The 21,920-nt window shown below is 40.8% G+C and overlaps 1 protein-coding gene across 1 annotated transcript; it reads left to right on the plus strand.

Annotated features, from left to right (window-relative positions):
* Positions 1-282: 282 nt before the first annotated feature.
* On the plus strand, positions 283-18,593 carry LOC135700377 (cytochrome P450 4d8-like). Its single transcript, XM_065220868.1, has 5 exons — positions 283-495; positions 17,050-17,433; positions 17,491-17,879; positions 17,946-18,189; positions 18,253-18,593. The coding sequence occupies exons 1-5, from the start codon at positions 336-338 to the stop codon at positions 18,591-18,593; spliced, it is 1,518 nt and encodes a 505-aa protein (XP_065076940.1). The 5' UTR covers positions 283-335.
* Positions 18,594-21,920: the final 3,327 nt, after the last annotated feature.

Consider the following 21,920-nt stretch of genomic DNA (forward strand, 5'->3'; position numbering starts at 1 on the left):
GGATGAATGATTTGATAATCATCAAATCAAAATATGAAAATAAGTGTAAATTGCATACCACAAAAAATCGTGTACGTTTATGATAAAGCAAGAGTTGTTTGGCACGAGTAGTCCGATTTATCGACCACAGAGCGACGTTATACGCTGGCTTATCTCAATTCCAAAGTGTAGCGCTTAAGCCAAGACAATTTCACCTGATTATCGATAACAGCAAACGAAGGGAATTGAGATGGAACTGTGTTCCAAATTTAAGTAACCGTTGAACTGGCCGTGCCAATCAGTTACCTCAGTTGGTCTTGAAGTGTTGAAGTAAGTGCTGTTAAACTTCCTTCGAAATGTTGCTGGTGGCTATTGCGGTGGCGACACTGATCTATTTGTTGGTGAAATTCTATGTGACAAGGAAAGAATTGAAACGGGTAGCGTCTTATTTTGCTGGACCGAAGCCCAATCCGTTGCTGGGAAATGTACTGGAGTTTTACAATAAGGATATACCAGGTGAGTTTGTGTTTTGATTGGCATTATTTGTTTTACAATTTTTGTACTGTAGATATTTTAAACTACCTCAAAGAGCCTATTTACACTTGCCAATTGTTAAGTGACACATCAATAATGCTAAAAATTGCTTTCAAAAAAACCGGCTAAAACAATTGCTTTAATTTTGATAATGTACAACAAATGTGGGTTTTTTGTTACTATTTTGAATATAACTGCCATATCAATGTATACACGCTAACTTGAAAGTGTTCAATAATGTGTAAAATTTAACACATTTTGAAGTAAAGTGGCTACTTAAGCCAAAAGTAAAATATAAAAAATCGATAAAAAATAATTTTACTTGTATAGCCACTTAGGCTATACAAGTAAAATTATTTTTTATCGATTTTTTATATTTTACTTTAATTTTTTTTAAAAAGTGCTACGATCACGAGGAAGGAGTGATCTATGGCCCCGGTATCGCCGATTAGCCGCAAGTTTCAGAAATCATGTTTTTACACAACCCAAAACTTTAAACGCGTTTTTCTCGAAACGGTGTTTTCCAAATTGGCGTGAAAGATAACTCAAAAAGTTCTCATCCAAATGACTTGAAACCTGGCGCATCTTAAAGGAAATAGATTCTTACGTTATGTGAACTACTGATATCATGAATAACAATAACAAATAACAATAACAATAAATATTTTTCAGGTTTGCCTAAAGTGAAAAAAACAGTTAAAAATCAACTTTTTTTTTCCAGATAATTTTTTCTAAATTTTTGAATCGTTTTTTTTTTTTTGGGTTTTGGAGATTCACAAAGAACTAAAATCTTTACTGAATAAGGTCCAATTGATGAAAGTAAGTTTTGTCCATTTTTCAGGTCTCTAGAACGTCCGCCAATCCCCACCGGAGGCGACCTCCTTCCGATGTGACCCCAAGGAGCAACAGAGGTCACACACCAATGAAAAAAATCTCAAATGTAGAGGAAGATTTAAGCAATTTAATGCAAAAAACCCCAAATGTTTGCGTTGTTTCATTTGCTCACATAAAAATTCCAAAGATCGTCGAGTTTTTGACGTGTTACTTGTATTTCCCCCCTTAACTCACTAATGAGTGAATGTTTTGAAAAAAAGAATAACCTTCAAGAACAGAGTTCTTTAATGGGTCAAATTTACAGATGTTACCCATTTATGAGGAGCTTCTTTCGAATTAAATGGCTGAAATTTTACTCATTAATGGGTACATTCAAGGAAGCATGTATTCATCGAGAACTTGATTTGAGTGAAAACTGCGTGAATGGAATACGCAATATGTGTGAGTTGGCTTAATTTGAATATCTCGAAACTCTGGCCATAAACAGTCGGGTATCCTTATTATCGGCTGATTTGTGTACGTTTTCCTTTATCAGGATTCTTAGCCTCGTTGAGCCTCAGCACATAGAATGCTGAACGGATATGCTATCATTTTCATCGAACTAACGGCGTCCAAGTATCCGGAAAAATAATACGGACGGAAAAAACCAATGTTGTTCATGTCACACTTATCAGACCGTCACTTCACGAGGCGATCAAGTGTGCTGTGCGCGCTGCAAATAGACGTCAATAGTAATACACGTTGGGACCCACCATGATGTGGTTAAAGGGTGATACGGTCAAAATTTGGTCAATATCAACTTGACGTATTTCTTTCAATTTTGCATTTAAAAAACCTGACTTCTTCTTCTTCTTCGCATTTCAAGCTTATTGCATATCGCATATTAGCTTATTGCGTGCTCTCAACTTAGTGTTCTAGATGCACTTCCACAGTTATTAATTGAGAGATTTCGATGCCTGTACCATTTTTGCATTGGTATAATTGTGTGGCAAGTCCAATCATACTTCTATGCCCAGGGAAGTCGAGAAATTTTCCAACCCGAAAAATTCCTAGACCGGACCGGGAATCGAACCCAGCCACCTCCAGCATGGTCTTGCTTTGTAGCTGCGCCTTTACCGACTGAGCTAAGGGAGGCCCCTGAACCTGAACACCCCTCATTTTGAAGGTGTGTGTGTGTAGAATGTTGCTCCTATTTTGATTTTGGAATTCACTCTTCAGTTGTCAAAATGCCGTCCAAGCAAGAAGAGCAGCGTATCAAAATTTTGCTCGCGCATCGCGAAAATCCGAGCTACTCGCACGCAAAGTTGGCAAAATCGCTAAAAGTTGCCAAATCAACCGTTACAAATGTAATTTAAGTGTTTGGGGAACGTTTGTCGACAGCCAGGAAGTCTGGATCGGGGGGAAATCGAAAACCGGAAGCCGCTGAGACGACAAAGAGAGTTGCCGGTAGTTTCAAGCGAAACCCTAACCTCTCTCTCCGAGATGCCGCAAATAAGCTGGGTGTATCGTCTACAACCGTGCATCGAGCCAAAAAACGAGCCGGACTATCGACTTACAAGAAGGTAGTGACTCCAAATCGCGATGATAAACAAAATACGACGGCCAAAGCGCGATCCCGGAGGCTGTACACGACGATGCTGACGAAGTTTGACTGCGTGGTAATGGACGACGAAACCTACGTCAAAGCCGACTACAAGCAGCTTCCGGGACAGGAGTTTAAAACGGCAAAAGGAAGGGGAAAGGTAGCAGATGTTTTCAAGCACATGAAACTGTCAAATTTCGTAAAGAAATATCTGGTTTGGCAACCCCATCTGTACCTGTGGCTTGAAAAGCAGCATTTTCATAGCTTCCGGGACTGTCAACCAAGAAATTTACGTGAAAGAGTGTTTGAATAAACGTCTGCTGCCTATCCTGAAGAAACACGGTTGTTCCGTACTGTTTTGACCGGATTTGGCATCTTGCCATTACGGTAAAAAGGCCATGGAGTGGTACGCCGCCAACAACGTGCAGGTGGTTCCCAAGGACAAGAACCCTCCCAACACGCCAGAGCTCCGCCCAATTGAGAAATACTGGGCTATTGTCAAGCGGAACCTAAAGAAGACCAAAAAAAACTGCTAAGGGCGAGCAGCAGTTAAAGGCAAACTGGCTTTCTGCGGCGAAGAAGGTGGACAAGGTGGCTGTACAAAATCTGATGGCAGGGGTCAAGCGTAAGGCCCGGCAATTCGGATTTGGAAAAGCGGAAGCCTAACTGAATATTTTTCCTGAATTTTATACTAATTGAACTTGAAAAAGAAATTTAGTTTGATTTTTTAAATAAACGATTTCACCGATTTACACGCGTTTTCCCTTGACCAAATTTTGACCGTATCACCCTTTTGAACAAAAAATTGTAACAAAACTAAATGAGATAGGAAGTTGGTGTCAAAGAGAACAATGTAGAACGATTTGAGTGGCATCTTTTGAATAAAGCACTTTATTACGTATCTTTTGAAATAACTAGGGAATGCACGCAGAAAAAAACAAATTTTAGATATGTTTATCGCAAAAATGTAACTAAATGCAGCTTACTTGAAGTAGAAAGGAAGCTATTAAGTAAGATACACTCTCCCTCCGAAGAACGCGAACTCGTTCTACACGAATTCCATTTACGTTGGTCTCGAATGATTCGAATGATTGAAGTTGTTCAATAGATCAAGACCTTATGGTTGGTGGACAGATGTTCGGAATTTTCTTACTACGCGGCGCTAGTGTGCTTGAATTTGTGATACCATAGTTTACGTTATAACTTGAAATCCTTGCCATTTAGAAAGTTGCTGTCTTGGGTGAAGTTGTTCATTGGATCAAGACCTAATGGTTGGTGGAAAGAAGTTCGGAATGAACCATGAATAATCAAACAAAAAACATAACAAAAAAAAAACCAGAAGCAAAATCATAAAATATAAAGCATAGAACATAAAACATGTAACATGTAACTTGAACCATGGTGGAGTTGGAGTTGGTGAGGGTGTCTTCCAAGTTGCTAACCTAGGCAAGTACGTTAATATTACCGCTTTGTCGCTTCCTGAAATCTGTCTCATTGACAGCGCCGCTTTTATGAATGGAGTGGTTGATACTGTACCACGCCCAGATGCTCAGCCGTTACCGGTCATCGAAGCAGAGCAAACAGCATCAGCATTCCTTCCTGCCAGTGGACCCAATGCCACTGCTTGCGCATCCTTCCTGACTTCTTACTCCGCTACTGATTTCGATGGCATTCCAGATCTTCGTCCAGGTAACGCTAAAAATAGTATATGTCCAGCCGAAGCTGTGAATGGTACTGCACGACCAGAACGATTCTTCTGTGCCTACTCCCGTTACACTTGCTTGCAACGAACTGGTCTCAGATGCTAATAACAAACTAAGGGTGTACTACCAGAATGTTCGAGGAGTGCGTACGAAAATTGACGACGTTTTCTGGCTGTTTCGTCATGTCATTATGACGTTATACTGCTTACGGAAACATGGCTTGTTGACAAAATATTTTCACCACAGCTTTTCGGAGATTCCTACACCGTTTACAGAACAGATCACAGCAATATTAACAGTCATAAATCACGTGGCGGTGGAGTGTTGATCGCTATTTCAACTAATTTCAACGGGTACATTGATCCCACTCCGGTAAATGTATCTCTAGAACAGCTTTGGGTTAAGTTGAAACTGCATCAATGTTCAGATAGTAGTGGTGTAATTTACCTTCCACCTGATCGCAAGAATGATTTACTTAGCGTGAATAACCATATCGAGTCTATCGAAGCGATACATTCACACCTTGGGAATAACGATCATACTATTCTTCTTGGCGATTATAATCAATCGGGACTTGTCTGGAACACACCAAGCAACGATCGCCCTTCCGTAGATGCATTGCAGTCTCACATCTCTGTTGCTTGCGCCTCGTTACTCGATGGCTTCAATCTGCATGGTCTGTATCAAGTTAACTACAGGGGTTACTCAAAATAACTAGGATAGGTAAATTTTTTACCAAAACATGCCGTACGACAGCTCATTCTTCATGGTTTTTCATGAATAGGCATTCATTAAACTTCAAATGGATCAGTGACCACATTGGCAGCTCTCGGAAACACGGGATACCCCCGGGGGGAACCTGTAGTAGGGGGCAATTGCTATTTTACTTAAAAACATGCCGTGCGACAGCTCTTTCTTCATGGATTTTCATGAATATGCTTTCGATAGAATTGAAGTGGATCATTGACCACATTGACCTTTCCGGAGTCACTGGAATGCCCTGGCAGGAACCTGTAGTAGGATGCAATCACATTTTTACACAAAACAATGTCATTGGGGAGCTCATTCTGGAACCAGCAGATGCCCCAGGATAACATGTAAGAGGAAAATTGTATTTTCACTCGAACTATCTGAAGTCTTGAAATGGACTATTGACTACTAGCAGTGGATAGGGAGATTACCCAACAAACAATTTTAGCTGCAGCTTAGCTTATACAGGTAAAAAATAGCTGCATAAGGCAAATTTTGGCTGTATAAGCTAATTTGCAGCTAAAATTGTTTGTTGGGTAGGTCTTTAAACTCTGGTTGTAGACCAATAAAAGTCTCTCTCTTGTATAAATCTAAGGTGTAGCAAGAGCACAACAACAACTTTTTAATGAACAAAATAACTGTCGACGTCAGCTCTGGAGATGTTCGCCAGCACTTGTAGAATGTAGGAAATCACAAATACATGCATACTAGCACCACGTAACTGGAAAATTCCGAACTTCTGTACTCCAAACATTAAGTCTTGATTGACTGGACAACTTCACCGAAGACAGCAACTTCCTAGATGACAAGGATTTCAAGATATATCAAAAACAAGGGCATCATTAATTCATGCACACTAGCGCCGCGTAATGAGAAAATTCCAAACTTCTGTCCACCAATGATAAGGTTTTGATCCACTGAACAACTTCGCCCAAGAAAGCAACTTCCTAGATGACAAGGATTTCAAGATTTCACAAAAACAAGGAAATCACTCATTGATACAAACTAGCGCCGCGTAGTGAGAAAATTCCAAACTTATGTCCACCAACCATAAGGTCTGGATCCACTAAACAACTTCGCCCAAGAAAGCAACTTTCTATATGACAAGTGTGGCGTAAACCCTGTAGGCACACAGTTAGTGGAGAGTGACGGTCTAACTCATAGCGTAGATCGTTGATCGATCGAGTTGACAGCGATCGGACGGAAGAAAAAGGAGGAAACAAAAACAAACCTCGGTGGATATAAGTGGAGTGACAATTTCGTTAGCTATACAAATAGCGATTATATAGTTGAAAACTACAGTGGAACAATAGTGTTTCAACTTAGATCAATTTCTTAACTCGAGCCTAAAAATAGTGGTAGTAAAATATTTCCATTTATGAATTTCAACTATAAAAGTATTTTTTATTCTAGGGAATGCAGTACGTGAAAAAAAACAAAATTGATTTGAACTAAAAGGGTTTAAAACTTAGCTTATCCTAGTTTAACAGTAACGTAAGTGATCTAACACTAAATTGAAAAGTTACCTAATTAAAAGCTAATTAAAACATTGTATTTAGCCTACGAAAGTACGTAATCAACTTTGTAAGCCCTTGCCGAACCTCAGTAGCACGAGGACCTGGAAAGAGACTATCAAATGTTAGTTATTTTAAGATTAAATTGTGCATCAAACTAATTAAAATATTAAATCACAGTTTAGATCTGCTACTAAAAGCTGCTGCAGAAAGGTGGAGCATTTTCTTAAGGTAAATCCGAACATTCTCTAAAATTTGATATCGGATATAACCTCAAACACTATGGTGAAGTCTGGGAGTTTTGCGTTGATCCAACGCGGTACTTGCTCGAATACATCGGAGATTGATGAGGACATGGTGAGATGTGACGCGTGCGACCTTTGGTATCATTTTCGATGCGTGGGACTTACCGTGAATCCCTTGAAGGGCAGGACCTGCCGGAAAGAAGATGATGAGTACCGTAAAAAGTTGGAGGAAGCCAAGAAAGGAACGAAGCCGAAGAAACTGCTTGCAACGGATGAACAGTCGGATAAGTCCAGTACCAAATCTGACCGTCAATCCGGTTCCACTCTTGAGAAACGACTCAGAACGTTGGAGATGGAGCGAAAAGCAAAGGAAAGGTAAATGGAAAGCGAGCAGATCCTAAGAGAAAAACGTATGGAAATGGATCGGATCGTGCAGGAAAAACTGCGGAAAATGAAAAATGAGCTAAGAGAGAAGGAAATGCAGTAAGAGAAGCAATTGCTGGAACAAGAACTTTGTGATGCACAAGCGCATGCCGATCGTATGCAGCAGATGCGGGATTCATATGAAAATGCGATTAAAGGTGTGAAAGGTACGTCAAAGAATTGTGTAGCTGACGAGAAGTACGACGACGGAAATGGATGAAAGTTCGGATGACGAGTACGATGCGGCGGAAGAAAACAGCGACGATGAGGAGGTCGATGATGGTTGCTCGGGGGAAACGACCGTTGAAGAGTCAGATGAAGAATCGGATTACGAAACGGAGGAAGATTCAGAGTCATCGAAAGATGAGCCACGACATAGGAAGAAAAAAGTAGCCCCTCACGGGCAGCGGCACCAGCCGGTCGGACCAACGAAAGCTCAGTTGGCAGCGCGAAATGTGATTTCTAAGAAGCTTTCTATTTTCACCGGGAGACCAGAAGAGTAGCCGCTGTTTGTCGGGAGTTACGAAGCCTCCAATGCAGCTTATGGCTTCAATGATGTTGAGAACTTGGTGCGCTTACAGGATAGCCTGAAGGGTCCCGCGTTGGAAAGCGTTTGGGAGCAATTCTTGATGCCGAAGTCAGTGCTGAAGGTGATGGGCAAACTCCGTCAACTATACGGACGCCCAGAGCAGCGGTTACATTGTCACCTGGAAAAAGTAAAGCGGCTAGATGCTCATCCAAGATTTGTGGTGGACGGGCTGCGGTTGGGATGACGAAGTAGACGATGAGTCGTTAAAGAAGTGGAAGCGTTGGACGGGTCTGTTGACGCAGGTAGAAAGTATTCGTATTCCTCGCTGTTATCTCGGGGACTCGTATTCATCCGCCGTCGAATCACTCCAGCTTCACATTTTCATGGATGCCAGCGAGCACGCGTATGGATGTGTGGCCTATTTCAGAACGGTAGTGCATGGAAGCGTGAAGACTTCTCTGGTGATGTTTCGCACGAAAGTAGCGCCGTTAAAACGACAGTCGATCCCGCGCCTTGAACTGATTGCAGCGGTGCTGGGTTCACGGCTGTTGTGCACGGTCTAGTCACATCATTCCCTCCCTATTAGTAACAAATTCCTCTGGATAGATTCCCAGACGGTGCTCAGTTGGATTCGCTCTGACCAGCTAAAATATAAGCAGTTTGTGGCTTTTCGCGAGATTCGGGTGATTTCAAGATATCACAAAAACAATGATATCATTAATTCATGCACACTAGCGCCGCGTAGTGAGTAAATAGTATGTTTTTTAAGTTAGAGCCAATTTATGGCAATCATAGATCATGTATTGAAAAAGTTCAATAACAATAACAATAATCCTTGAGATTTGATAATATGCATAGACCAATAGACGGAAACAAACATGTCATGTAAAATTAAGAGCCAAGAGACTGAAAAGTTCGAATTTACGTTTGATTGAGTTGAATTTCGCGTCTATTATGATTCAATTTTAGGTAAAAATTGACGTTCGTATATGTCAGTCTCAGAGCACCTAAATTTACATTTATTTTTCCAAGTGTGTACTTCTTCTCTATCCATTTCACGTTTCTGTTTACTCCGCCGTATCCAATTGCGGTTTTGCGTCTTCATCATCATCTTCTCACCTTCTCTTGTACTGAATCTTCCTTCGTTTGCTTTTCTTCAATTTCGTCTCTTATCTTTACAACTTCTTCGTAATTCGTATCTTCCTCGCCTTGCTGCGACTGCTCCATCTTTTTTCGTTCTCCGATACTTCATCTGCTTCACCTTCTTCATCTTCTCTTTTTTTCTTTTTGCTCTCTGCTGCTTCATTTTCACACATTTTCATTTTTCATTACTTTTCTTTTGGTCCGTCATCTTCTATTTCCGTTCTATTCTTGGTTGCATATTTTGATCATACGAGAGAAGTGCATGGAGCTCATCTTGAGTGACTTCTCTTGCAGTCGAATAACTTTGAATCTATTTGCTTCCAGACTTCTTAGAAGATCATCTACAACTAAAAACCACAGCAGTGGTGAGAGAACTCCTCCTTGAGGACAACCTTTTGTTGTCTTTACTGTTGTAGATGAGCTACACAACCCAGAAGTGATTACTCTTTTTGCAAGCATAGTCTGAATCCAGTTGACGATGTGCCTATGGAAGTCCCGATGCGTTATCAAAAGCTCCTTCAATATCCAAGAAAAAACAGAGTGCAATTTCTTTAACTGAAACAGATTTTTCAATTTTTGTTACTAAGGTATGGAAACTCAGTAACTTTTGACTTTCCGGATTGATACGCAAACTTAAAATTAGATAATGGATGCGTGAACATGTAAGTTGAATTGATGAAATCATTCAACACCTTTTCCATAGTCTTTAACAAAATTGATGAATGACTGATGGGCCTGATTGATTTTGGATGCGTTTTGTCGCGTCTCCCATTTTTTGGTATGAATATAACTCTAACTAATCTCCTTTTTGATGGAATATAATTAAACCTTATACTTGCCTTAAAAACCTTAGTTAGAGCCGGAACCAGCACTGTTTCACCTTTTTGAAGTAGCACCGGGAATATTCCGTCCACATCTGCAGATTTAAAGGGCTGAAAAGATCTCCCCGCATTTTCTACTCTGACCTCAGTGAAGATTTCTTCAGCTATATCTGGTGTGGTGTCTCCCATTCTTTGAGACTCCGAAGAGGTCTCCCTAGAACATATTTCATCAACAAAATCAGAGTTAGCCGATTCCTCACACAAGACTGATCCTGGAAAATGTGTTTCCATCATTAGATCTAAAGTTTCAAAAAGAGATTTGGTGAAACCTCCATCAAGACATTTAAGATTACAAAGTTCTGTCGTATGATCTTTCGAAAGAGTTTTTTTGTAACCTTGCCACTTCCGGAATACTGTTTATGCGTTCACACATTCGAATCCAAGACCACCTCTTAGATTTCCTTATTTCGTTATTATATTCAGATAGAGATTTCTTGTACTGTGTCCAATCAGAATTGATTTTCGCCTTATTGAACGTCTAACGAGAAGTTTTCCGAAGGCATTCCAAATTCGAATTCTGCCACGGTACATCCCTGCTAGAAGAGGACCGGTTGATAGGGCAACTACTGTTGAAAGAACTGATAATCCTTTCGTTTAACTTTTGGGAAAATGATTCCAACTGTTGAGTCGATTCTATTTTAATATCATTTGTAAATACGTCAGTATTCAAGCACTGTGCATATTGATCCCAGTTTGTTTTCCTAGGATCCCTAAATGCACCTTCCCTCCCCGCAATTCAAACATAATATGCTTATGATCAGACAAAGAGATTTCATCGGACACATGCCAATTCCGATTTTTTTTTCCGAAATTGAAGGATCGCATAATGTCAAATCTCAAACTTCCTGTCCAATGACATTTGAAAAAAGTGGGTTCATTTCCCTTGTTGCATAGGGTTAACTACCCCATTTCCGGCCTATTAAGCACAACCCGCATTTAGTCTTTCTTAATCTAGCGCAGCTTAGCACCAAACGGAATGTTATTATCACTGATGGCTTTCAAATTGATTTACCTTTCCGTACAAACCATAATATTTGATAAAGATAAACCAATCGTTGAGATATTGACAAAAGTCTAACACTGCTTCTTGACGCCAAACTCGGCCTACGGATTCTAAACTCGGCCTAACGCATTGAAACGCCATTGAAACGCCAATGAATTCACTTCGACCTATCGGATGATGATAAAAAATGATTCGGTCGGAGCGCGGAGTTTTTGGGAATAATGGGTGCAAACTTCCATACCACGCGTTCTCATTGACTTCGTTCGGTAGCTTATTAACTAAAGTATCGTACCAAACGCATAATTGACTTGTTAACTCTGAAATCACGGATTAATTTGAAGTTTTCTGCTAGATAGGCCCAAAATGGGGGATTAGGCCGAAGTAGTTCTCTACCCTACATCTATATTGTAAGAAGAGAAAAATTCCAAAAGGCACTCACCTCGACTGTACCTCGACGATACCCCACACGGTATGATGCACGTTGGCATCGCAGCCGATGATGAACGATTTGTTGTTTTCTCTGCGATTTCCGGAGAAGGCACCTCAGGAGCATCACCAGGAAAATAAGCCGAAGCAACTACTATCTCGGTTTTCTCCCTGGTGGTTGGTACCTCAACCATGACTACGACGATGTCCCGTTTGATGAATTCTGAAATAGGGTAGCATTTCAATGTTTTACTAACTAGAATAGCAGTTCTGGGTGAACTTTGCTTTTCATCATAGTATAACTTACATGCTTTTATGTCGATACCGTGCATTTCCATAGACGCTGGACGTTGTTAGTAGGAGACGAACCAGCCCAGGGCTGAAAGTCTCCTTAATAAAGATATAAAAAAAACGTTGTTAGTTGTTGCAAAATTACACCTAATTGCGTCTGACAAAATTTAACCTTCAACTAGATTGGTGCGTCTGCTCGATCCAGCTGTGTTCAACAAAAATAAATCCCTTGAGCGTATTGCAGCACCCTTGAGTAAATCCAAGAATAGTTAAGAATTTAGCTGGATTTTGACATTCATAAACTCAGTTGAATTCAATTGGCTTGAAGAATTGAGCCTGATTTAACTTTTTTCAGTTCAAGTGAGTTGATCAAGTCAGTTGAATGGCATGGTTTCAACTGAGTTGATCAACTGACTTGCTTTGTCTAAGCCCGCCTTTATGAGAAGATGAGATTTTTTCTGAATACTTCTAGATATTGTTCCTTGTTGTGTTCTTAACAGCTTGATTAGCTCAGAGAACTAACTAAATGAGAATTTAGGATAATGGTCTTGCTCACGACGATTTTTTTTATTGCTTGGAGTAGCACTTTTATAATTGAATAATGGTTCCAATATACGTAGACAAGCATTGCCTTGACAGCATAGAGTGGCTTTATTGAGTATTCCAGGTCATCATTGGAAACCTGGTTAGCTCGTAAAATTAGCTTCTCAGTGAAGTTTTAGTGTTGCCGCAACATGCTATTGCAATTTAGATGGAATTAACTTACAGAACTTTGGAGGTGAAAGCGCAGTTTTCTTACGATTTCCCAATGGAGGAATCCACCTGCAAATTAGCTTTTGGTTAAGCGTATTATCGGAACAATTTTCTTATGGAGCTGGCTCTCAAAATGTGCTCAAGTCAAAACAAATATAATGGGATTAAAAACAAGTGTTTCATATGTAAAATGCAGAATGACCACTGAACCGGGAAAACCGCAAAAGCTGGGAATTTGAAGTCAGCGGGAAAAATCCGAAAGATGACAAATATGATGATTTCAAGACCCTTTGACTGGACTAGATTTTCAGGATACAGTAGTTGCTTTCCAAGGCTGAAAGTCTCCTCAGTACAGTAACTACAGTACTTCAACTATTAAGAGAATTTTAGAACTTTTTTCCGAAACAAATTAAAATACAGAACACCAAGGTATTTCTAAAAAAAAATCCTAGAGAGCTTTAGATAAATCTTTTAAAGAGTTTTTACTAGACATCCCAAGAGTGAAGAGGATTCCAGGATTCGTGTTAAATACCAAGAGAATCCTATTTTCAGGGCACAATTCCAAAATAATTGTGCGAATATCTATGAGGAAATTCCAAAGGTTAATCCCAATTTCTAGAGAATTTTAATGAATTGAATGAATTTAGAACTCCATGACAATTCTAAGCAAAATTTGAAGATAATTCTCGGCGGGAGAATTTGATGATGGCAGGGAAGAGGGATTACTAGTTTTACTCATAAAAGCTAATAGGCCTTTTTCAATTGTTGGTCGAGAATTTGAAGTGAATTTTATGGGAACTCTACGGATAGTTTCAAGCAAATTTAAAAAATGGAAGCTCCAGTGAATTCTTAGAAAGAGTTTAAAATTTTAACTACAAATTAAAAGAATTTTTCGGAGTGTTCTACCGAGAATTTTTGGGTTTTCATGGGACTTCCAGAGATAATATCAAACTTATTTTAGAAGAACTCTGAAAAGAAGGCGAACGTGTCGCAGAACCAAATTCAAGGTCCAGCAGTCCAATGCTGCTATTTTCGAAATGACCCATTTAACCTTCGGCTCAATCGCATTCAGTTTTATGCTTTATTTGATTTTTTTTATTTATTTAGGAGATTTTTAACCCGGGAGTTTGCTATTCGAGATTTTCTGGTCACCATGAAGATGGAGTAGATCTGGATGAATTTATGCCCCTAGGATTGAGTTCGGAAACGATCAGAAAAGATCTTCTAAGGGTAAGAAAATTGCCATGCGAATGACCTCTTCTCGTATCAGTAAGTAAATCGAGGTAAGAAACGGATCATGAACTTGCTGAAAGTATTGAGCGATAAGCAAGCCCTTTTTGTAGATTTATTTCGAGATGGTTGCAATTTCCTTCACTAGTCACTTTCAATCATAGTAACATTCTGGTTACTGCTTGAACTGCATACGTGGCGTTTACCACGTTTAAAATGCGGTCTTTCTCGTTTTTGGCAACACGCGATTTCTGTTTTTATAAAATGTATCGAACGCTTTATTAAATTTCAAATTGTACTGGGTTAGAGGTCCATGTGTTATTTCATGAAAAATGTCCAGAAAGCACTTATATAAATATCTGAGGAATGTAATAGCTGATGAGGTTGTGTTGCCAAAACAGCACCTGATTATTTTGACGTAGGACTACGTCTTTGATTTCTATATGGGGGTACACTTTGTGAAAACCGAAAATGGAACATGTAACAAATTAAGAAAGATTTTGAACGTTAATAACTCAGCTGCCCCTGGTCCAATTTCAATAATTTTATCACCAATCGATCAGAAATATGGCTACGCATCGATAACAATGCTGAATGTTGATTTTCAACAAGAAACTATTGAAAACTGGTAAATGTCCAGCATTGTCCAAAAGCGTCGAACTAACTAACAAATCCACCAATTACCTACATGCATATGCTGCTTCCCCAGCACAGTCGTCAGAGAGTAGTAAGTAGATGAAACAAGTCGAAGTGGCATTCGCCACCAATCCTCGGGCGCGTGCGAATAGGGAGGATGGAATTGCGTAATATTTTGCACACTCATCGCCATATTCTGGCTCGTCGTGGCGGTGTCTGACGTATGTCCGGTCTGATTTACGAGGTGTGCTGAATGTGTTCCTGAAAAATGAGATCCGTGATGCTGTCACCTACACTAAACACGCCAAGCTTAAGCGGCCATGGATGTCATCTACGTTTTGAAGTGACAGAGACGCACTCTGTTTGGTTTCGGAGGTTAAATCATCACCAACTTTGGCAACAAAACGGCTCTTTTCAGGGCCACCAAGCTTATTACAGTAAAGAGTAGGAATAGAACTCATCTGCCTGTTTGTCCATATTCAGAACCAACGATCACACAAAATGCTCATGTAATCAAACTGGAAGCAGGGGTACAAATTATTTTGATCAACCTTGATCAACTTTTAATCGCCACGGCCGGATATTTTCGATGGAAGAAGCAACAATCTAGCATCTAATTCGACGAAGACGGCAGGAAACATTTGTGAAGCCGAGTTATTTACGAAAGAGAGTGTTGATGAAGAGAATCGATCAATGTAGATAGGACCTTTTCCGTACTGAACTCCAATGCTACCGACGCCAGGGAGGCAGCTCCTACACCTGGACCCTACCATCGACCCATCAACTCAACCGGGGACCAACGGCTTTACTTCCCGAAGGAAGGCGTGATCAGAGATGTTATGCCTAAGAACATGCCGGTGGCACCGACTGAGATTGGACCCAGGCCTGCTGGGGTGAGAGGTAATCACGCTAACCACCGGCGCCAATATCTTGCAAGGTGATATCACGGCGAATGAGAACGACCCAAATTTGAGTTTAGTTATCTCAGAAATAAGAAATAAAGTGCAGGAACTCAGCGATGAGTAAATTTGCCTCATGTTTTCCCAGGTCTTTCCAGGATTTTCCACTGAAAAATTCCCGAATTTGAGAAAAGTAAAGATTGGATTCACTCAGTCTATTGGTACTACTCCGAGACTGAATAAAATGTTTTGTCAATTTCCTCATTTTCTGGCAGATTTTTTAGGTTTTCCACAGGAAACCATGAGATAAATTTACTCATCGCTGAGTTCCTGCACTTTTGGCGATTATGAGTGAACTAAACTCAAATTTGGATCACGTGTCGACTAAACGTGTCAACTTTTTGGATTAGCTCTGGTACTCTCTTCGGTCCCAAGCTAATCGATTCACCACTCGAAACATAGGAAAATTCACTAATCCCTCATTTTATCTGACAAACTTTCATAGCGAATCAAAACAAACATAGTGTAGTACTAGAATTTCGACTGGAATGGGATACGTTAATCGTTTGCTTGGGACCAATAGGCTAGTCAAGTAGTGAGCAAATTTAAAATCGTTAGTTTCGTATTGATTGTTGGTAGGAAGGTGATGGCTAGTCCACTCCTTCACACCTAACAAGCAACAATTGACAGGTCGTGGCAAAGGAGGAAAAGGTCTGGTAAAGGAGGCGCCAAGCGTCATCGCAAAGTTCTTCGAGATAACCGCCATTGGTCGTCTGGCTAGCCGTGGTGGTGTCAAACGTATCTCCGGTCTGATCTACGAGGTGTGCTGAAGGTGTTCCTGGAAAATAAGGTCCGTGGTGCTGTCACCTACACTAAACACGCCAAGCGTAAGTGGCCATGGATGTCCTCTTCAATAAAACGGCCCTTTTCAGGGCCATCAAGTTTACATCAGTAAAGAGTTGGAATAGAATTTATCTGTGCTTGTTTGTTCATATTCAGAACCACAAGCCCCCAACGACCACACAAAATGCTCTCCAGAGTTGTAATCTTGTAACCAAACTTGGAAGCAGGGGTGCAAGTGATTTTGATTGATTATCTTAATCAACTTTCTCTTTGAAAAAGATTACTACAAATTTGGTACGCCTACAATTCAAAAACGGAAAGAGTTGAGATAATAGATAATTGATCAATTTGTTTTTTTTTTTTTCCTTTGGTTTGTTTTTTCCGTTGATCTTGTTTTCCGTGCTGAGCACCAATGCTACCGACGTGCCAGGAAGGCAGCTCTCCCACACCTGGACCCTACCTATCGACCCATCAACTCATGAACCGGGGACCAACGGCTTTACTTCCCATCCGAAGGAAGGCGTGATCAGAGAAGTTATGCCTCAGAACATCCCGGCGGCACCGACTGGGATTGAACCCAGGCCTGCTGGGATGAGAGGTAATCACGCTTACCACTACACCACCGGCGCCGTGCAATAAATGATCAATTAAAAGAACTAAATGCTCTTCACATTTATTCCGTCCACTAGCGGTCCTACGTAAACCTTCCGTTCGTGCCCCTAGGCACAGACCCTTCTAGTTTTTTTCCTCGATTTGAAAACAATCAAATGATAGCAAAGTTCTCAGGCCCTAACATTTTGCCAAAGTTAAAAAGCATTAAAAATGAATTGCCTACTTATTATTCTTTCCAGGAATTTTCGAAACCATGGTCGGCTTTCATAAATCCCACGGAGAAGACATCATCACATGGAGCGTACTGAATTTGAACATGATAAACGTAACGAGCGCCAGAAACGTGGAGAAGGTTCTCATGGCAAAGCAGACCAAGAAATCGTTCCTGTACAGCTTCGTGGAGCCTTGGCTGGGACAGGGTTTGCTCATTTCCAGTGGAGAAAAGTGGTTCCAACGGAGAAAGATCATTACCCCTACGTTTCACTTCAAAATTCTGGAACAATTTATCACGGTGTTCAACAAGGAGACGGACACTATGGTGAAGAATTTGAGGAAGCATGTTAACGGTGAGGAGTTCGATATCTACGATTACGTGACGCTGATGGCTTTGGATAGTATTTGCGGTATGTGTCCTTAATAATATTTATCAGAGAGAAGTTCAGATTTATTATTTCATCTAGAAACATCGATGGGAACATGTGTGAACGCCCAGAAGAATCCAACCAATCGCTACGTGCAGAACGTGAAGAGAATGTCCGTGCTGATCTTGCTTCGTACGATAAGCATTCTTGCTGGATCTCCTCTGCTGTACGACATGTTCCATCCAAATGCTTGGGAACAGCGAAAAATTATCCGCGAGCTTCATGAATTCACCGATTCGGTCATCAAATCAAGGCGCCACCAGCTGGAGGCGGACAATCTCGAACAGGTGGATTTCAACATGAACGAAGAAAATTTGTATTCAAAAAGAAAAATGACTTTCTTGGACTTGCTGCTAAATGTAACCGTCGAAGGTAAACCCCTTTCCAATGCGGACATTCGTGAGGAAGTCGATACCTTTATGTTTGAGGTGGGTGTGTGTTTTTCGCAGGCGAGGATAATCGGTGTTGATAAAAAGATCTTTCGTCTCCTCTAGGGGCACGACACTACGACCAGCGGAATTTCCTTTACCATCTATCAGCTGGCAATAAATCAGCACGTGCAAGACCGACTGTACGATGAGATTGTGTCGATTCTGGGGAACGACGCACAGGATACGGAACTATCCTTCCAGACGTTGCAGGATTTCCGTTACCTGGAAACGGTGATTAAGGAATCGATGCGCCTTTTCCCTCCGGTGCCTTTCATCGGAAGGTCATCGGTGGAGGATATGGAAATGAGTGAGTGCGGATGGGTTTGCTGTTGAACTGTGATGTTTGCTTATTTTGTGTTCTCTGGTACAGATGGAACAACCGTTAAAGCTGGCCAAGAATTCCTGGTTCCCATCTACGTCATCCATCGAAACCCGAAGGTATACCCCGATCCAGAACGTTTCGACCCGGAGCGGTTTTCCGACATGGCCGAATCGAACCGAGGTCCGTACGATTACATCCCATTCAGTGCGGGGTCTCGGAATTGTATCGGCCAGCGGTATGCCATGCTGGAGATGAAGGTCACCTTGATTAAGCTGGTTATGAACTACAAGATACTGCCGGGAAAGTCGCTTGGACAGTTGAGACTGAAAACGGATTTGGTTCTCCGACCGGATAGAGGGATTCCAGTTAAGTTAGTTGCTAGGAGTTGAAAAATAAAATTGGTTTTGATTTGAGAAACATCTTTGTCATCTTTGTGTTGGCAAACAACCATTAATTTTTAGTTAATTTCATCAGACGATAGCATTTTTTGAAACCTTTTTAATAAATGAAAAATCGAAAAATTTCGGAAAAGGGATTTTTTTCCCAACAAGTCTGTTTTAGCGAACTCACTGAAACTTTGCTGGGCCTGCATTTCAATGTGTCGATCACGCTAGGGACTGTTCATTAACTACGTAAATTTTAAAAATTGTGTATGGATAATTGTCTACGCAGGAGCAGGGGGGCAAGAATTCCAAAAACCTGTCTACGTAGTTAATTAACAGCCCTTTAAAGACCTCGTGTCAAGTTAGATGAAAAGCTCGCATAGAGGGTGTCCCACATCAAATTGCATCACAGAAAAAATTACCTGTAGAAAATTACCCATTGGGTATTTTCTCTTGAAAATTTGGGTAGAAGTAGTTTAGAGCGTATTTTTTACACTGTATTTTTATCGCTGTCAGTTTTTCGAAAGTTGAAAAAATTGCGTCACGCGAAAAGCAACGTCACGAATTAATTTTGCGCAACCACCTGGAAAATCCTCAACTCTCTCATTGGGACATCGGAAAACAACTCGGAATCGTGCAGTCAACGGTGTATCGTGTGATTAAACGTTACTACGAAACTCTGAGCATCGAACGCAAGGAGAAATTTTTTTTTTTTTTTTTTCTTTATTATAGAGATTTTTAGCCATAGGCTAGTTCATCTCTTAAACGCAAGGAGAAATGTCATCAGAATGGATATTCTATTAGTGATCAGGATCACAAGCGTGTCGTGAAAGCGTTTAAGCCCCGTAACGTGGGTAGATCACCTTGTCGTCGTACGTTACGGGATGTAAGATCTACCACCGATTCCTAGCCTTGACAACTTCAAAGTAGGGTAACAGGATTTTTCAGTAATCGAAGGAATACATCTTAGTCCTTGTTACTTGTTATGCCTTGTTGATAGTTATAAGACTCGGCTTTGTCCACCGAGGATGATTTTGAAACAAGGAAAAAATGAGTTAAGTGGTTAAGACTAGGGTTCTGATGCATGGTGATTATCGGTGTCATTGTTTAATTTTGTTGCTAATCCAATTTTGACTGACAAAGTTGTGCGCCTATGTAGGATGTTACCAACACTCCGAAGGGTATAAAAAGCGGGACCTTTCGATTAGAATCGATTCCTTGCGATGAAGGCAAGAATTTCAACTGTATCAAAACCGAATACTTTATAATTTCTCAATAGTGATTTAGTAGTACGACATGCACTAAACTAAGGACGCGAGATATACTACAATAGATTAAATTACTGGTGGCAGTGGTGTTATGCCCCAAACAGAGAAAGAAAAAAGCGTTTAAGCGGAATCCCAATGCTGTGGTCAGGGATGTGGCCAAAAAGTTGAATCTGTCCAAGTCTTTCGTTCAGAGAGCCAAGGATCGGGCGGGACTGCATACGTACAAAGTGCAGAAGGCTCCAAATCGTGACGAACGGCAAAATAGGGTGGGAAAGTCACGGGCCCGGAAACTGTACACCCAGATGCTGATGAAGCCTCATTGTCTCATCACGGATGATGAGACTTACGTCAAGGCGGACTTCCAGCAGCTTCCGGGGCTACTGTTCTTCACCGCCCAGCACAAGTTTGATGTTCGGGTGGAAGTAAGGAAGCAGAAACTTTCAAAGTTTGCCAAAAAATACATGATGCTCATGTGGCAAACGGAGTGTGCCGTTCGTGACTGTAAGCGGGGAGATCTACCTCAAGGAGTGTCTACAGAAGCGTCTGCTTCCTCTGTTGAAGCAACATGAGGGCCCTACGATTTTCTGGCTGGATCTAGCTTCGTGTCACTATTCAAATGTTGTCCTGGAGTGGTACGAACCCAACGGGGTCACTTTCGTACCCAAGGACATGAACCTAAAAATATAGTCATGTTCGGATTAATGAAAGCAACTTCCTCAGAGCAGTCTCGTTTTGGACAGCTTGAAGCTGAAATAGGTTTTATTAAACTAATATAAAGTCTAAGCCAATCTTAATGCTTATAATAAACCTATTTCAGCTTAAAGCTGTCCAAAACCGAGACTGCTCTGAGCAAGTTGCTTTCATTAATCCGAACATTCTTGAAAAACAACATCGGATATAACCTCAAAATGTCAGAGGGATCAACACCACCGTTGAGTGAAGAACAGAACAGCGATCGAAACTGTACGCTTTGTGAAGGCAATGACCACGTACATGATATGTTCCAGTGTGATGTCTGCGATTTTTGGACCCATTATAGCTGTGCTGGTAAGACAGCAGCTGTAAAGGAGGTTCCGTAGACGTGCTCGAAGTGCACTCATATGCTGAAGGTGCCGAAAGGAACCAAGAAGTCTGTCCCAAAGAAACCACCTAGCAGAAAGAATAGTGCGAGGAGTGATGCCGGATCCGAATCTGGAAAAGGAAGTACCAATGAGGTCAGCCTGGAGAAATCCCTAGACCAGTTTCAGCAGGAGAAAAGTGCAAAGGAGAAAGTGCTCGAGGAAGAAATGTTCCTCCATGAAAAGCGATAGGAGGCTGAGCGGTAGATTTTTCAAACCTAGAGTTATCGTCCGTCACTCTTTAAACAAATATTTGACTAGATTAAGGATTTAGGGATTCAATTATTATTTTAGTTAAGCACGCAAACGATGCAGAATGAGCTACTTACTAGTTCCTTAGGGTGAATGAAGTATATAGCGTTTAGGAACAAATTGTATGTTACCAGATTTTAGGATCAAATTGCAGTATCTAGATTAAGCAAATATAGAGTTATTAAATTCAATATTTTCACGAACTCCTCCTTCAGCTAACCTACTTCAGCAGCTAGTTCACTACAAATCACTAAAATTTAATTAAATGATAGGTTAAGTAACAAATTTAGGCAATTAACTTAATTCAGCTGAAAAACGTGTTCAAGATGGTGTGGATAAACTCACAGTTGCGTTGAATCAAACGTGACGTCTGTCATTTCTGGCACCGACCGTTACCGTAGCTCTCCGAATCTTCCACAGGGTTGTCGCTGGGTTTGGCGGTACAGGGTTATCCCGATATTCCGAACAGTCATGATCCATAAATAAGACGTTTATTATTCACGTTTTGGACACTATATTATTAATTTTGATCCATAAGCCTCTACCTAAAATACACGGACAGGACAGTAAATCTAGATAGATTTGCAGTGGAGCAATTTTTCAAGGCTTATGGATCAAAATGTGTCGTAAACATGCATAATATACGTCTAATTTATGGATCATGCCAATATTTTTCAGTGCGCAAACCTGATTTT

This window comes from Ochlerotatus camptorhynchus, unplaced genomic scaffold, assembly GCF_037179485.1.
Source record: "Ochlerotatus camptorhynchus isolate MF236.1 unplaced genomic scaffold, CSIRO-AGI_Acam_v1.1 ptg000135l, whole genome shotgun sequence".
NCBI lineage: Eukaryota > Metazoa > Arthropoda > Insecta > Diptera > Culicidae > Ochlerotatus > Ochlerotatus camptorhynchus.

What these genes read in the sequence shown, in the direction of transcription:
- LOC135700377 (XM_065220868.1), top strand. Translation starts at nt 336, where the DNA reads ATGTTGCTGGTGGCTATTGCGGTGGCGACACTGATCTATTTGTTGGTG. An exon ending in TTACAATAAGGATATACCAG is followed by an intron (nt 496 to 17,049) that starts GTGAGTTTGTGT and finishes TATTCTTTCCAG; the next exon opens with GAATTTTCGAAACCATGGTC. An exon ending in TCGATACCTTTATGTTTGAG is followed by an intron (nt 17,880 to 17,945) that starts GTGGGTGTGTGT and finishes CGTCTCCTCTAG; the next exon opens with GGGCACGACACTACGACCAG.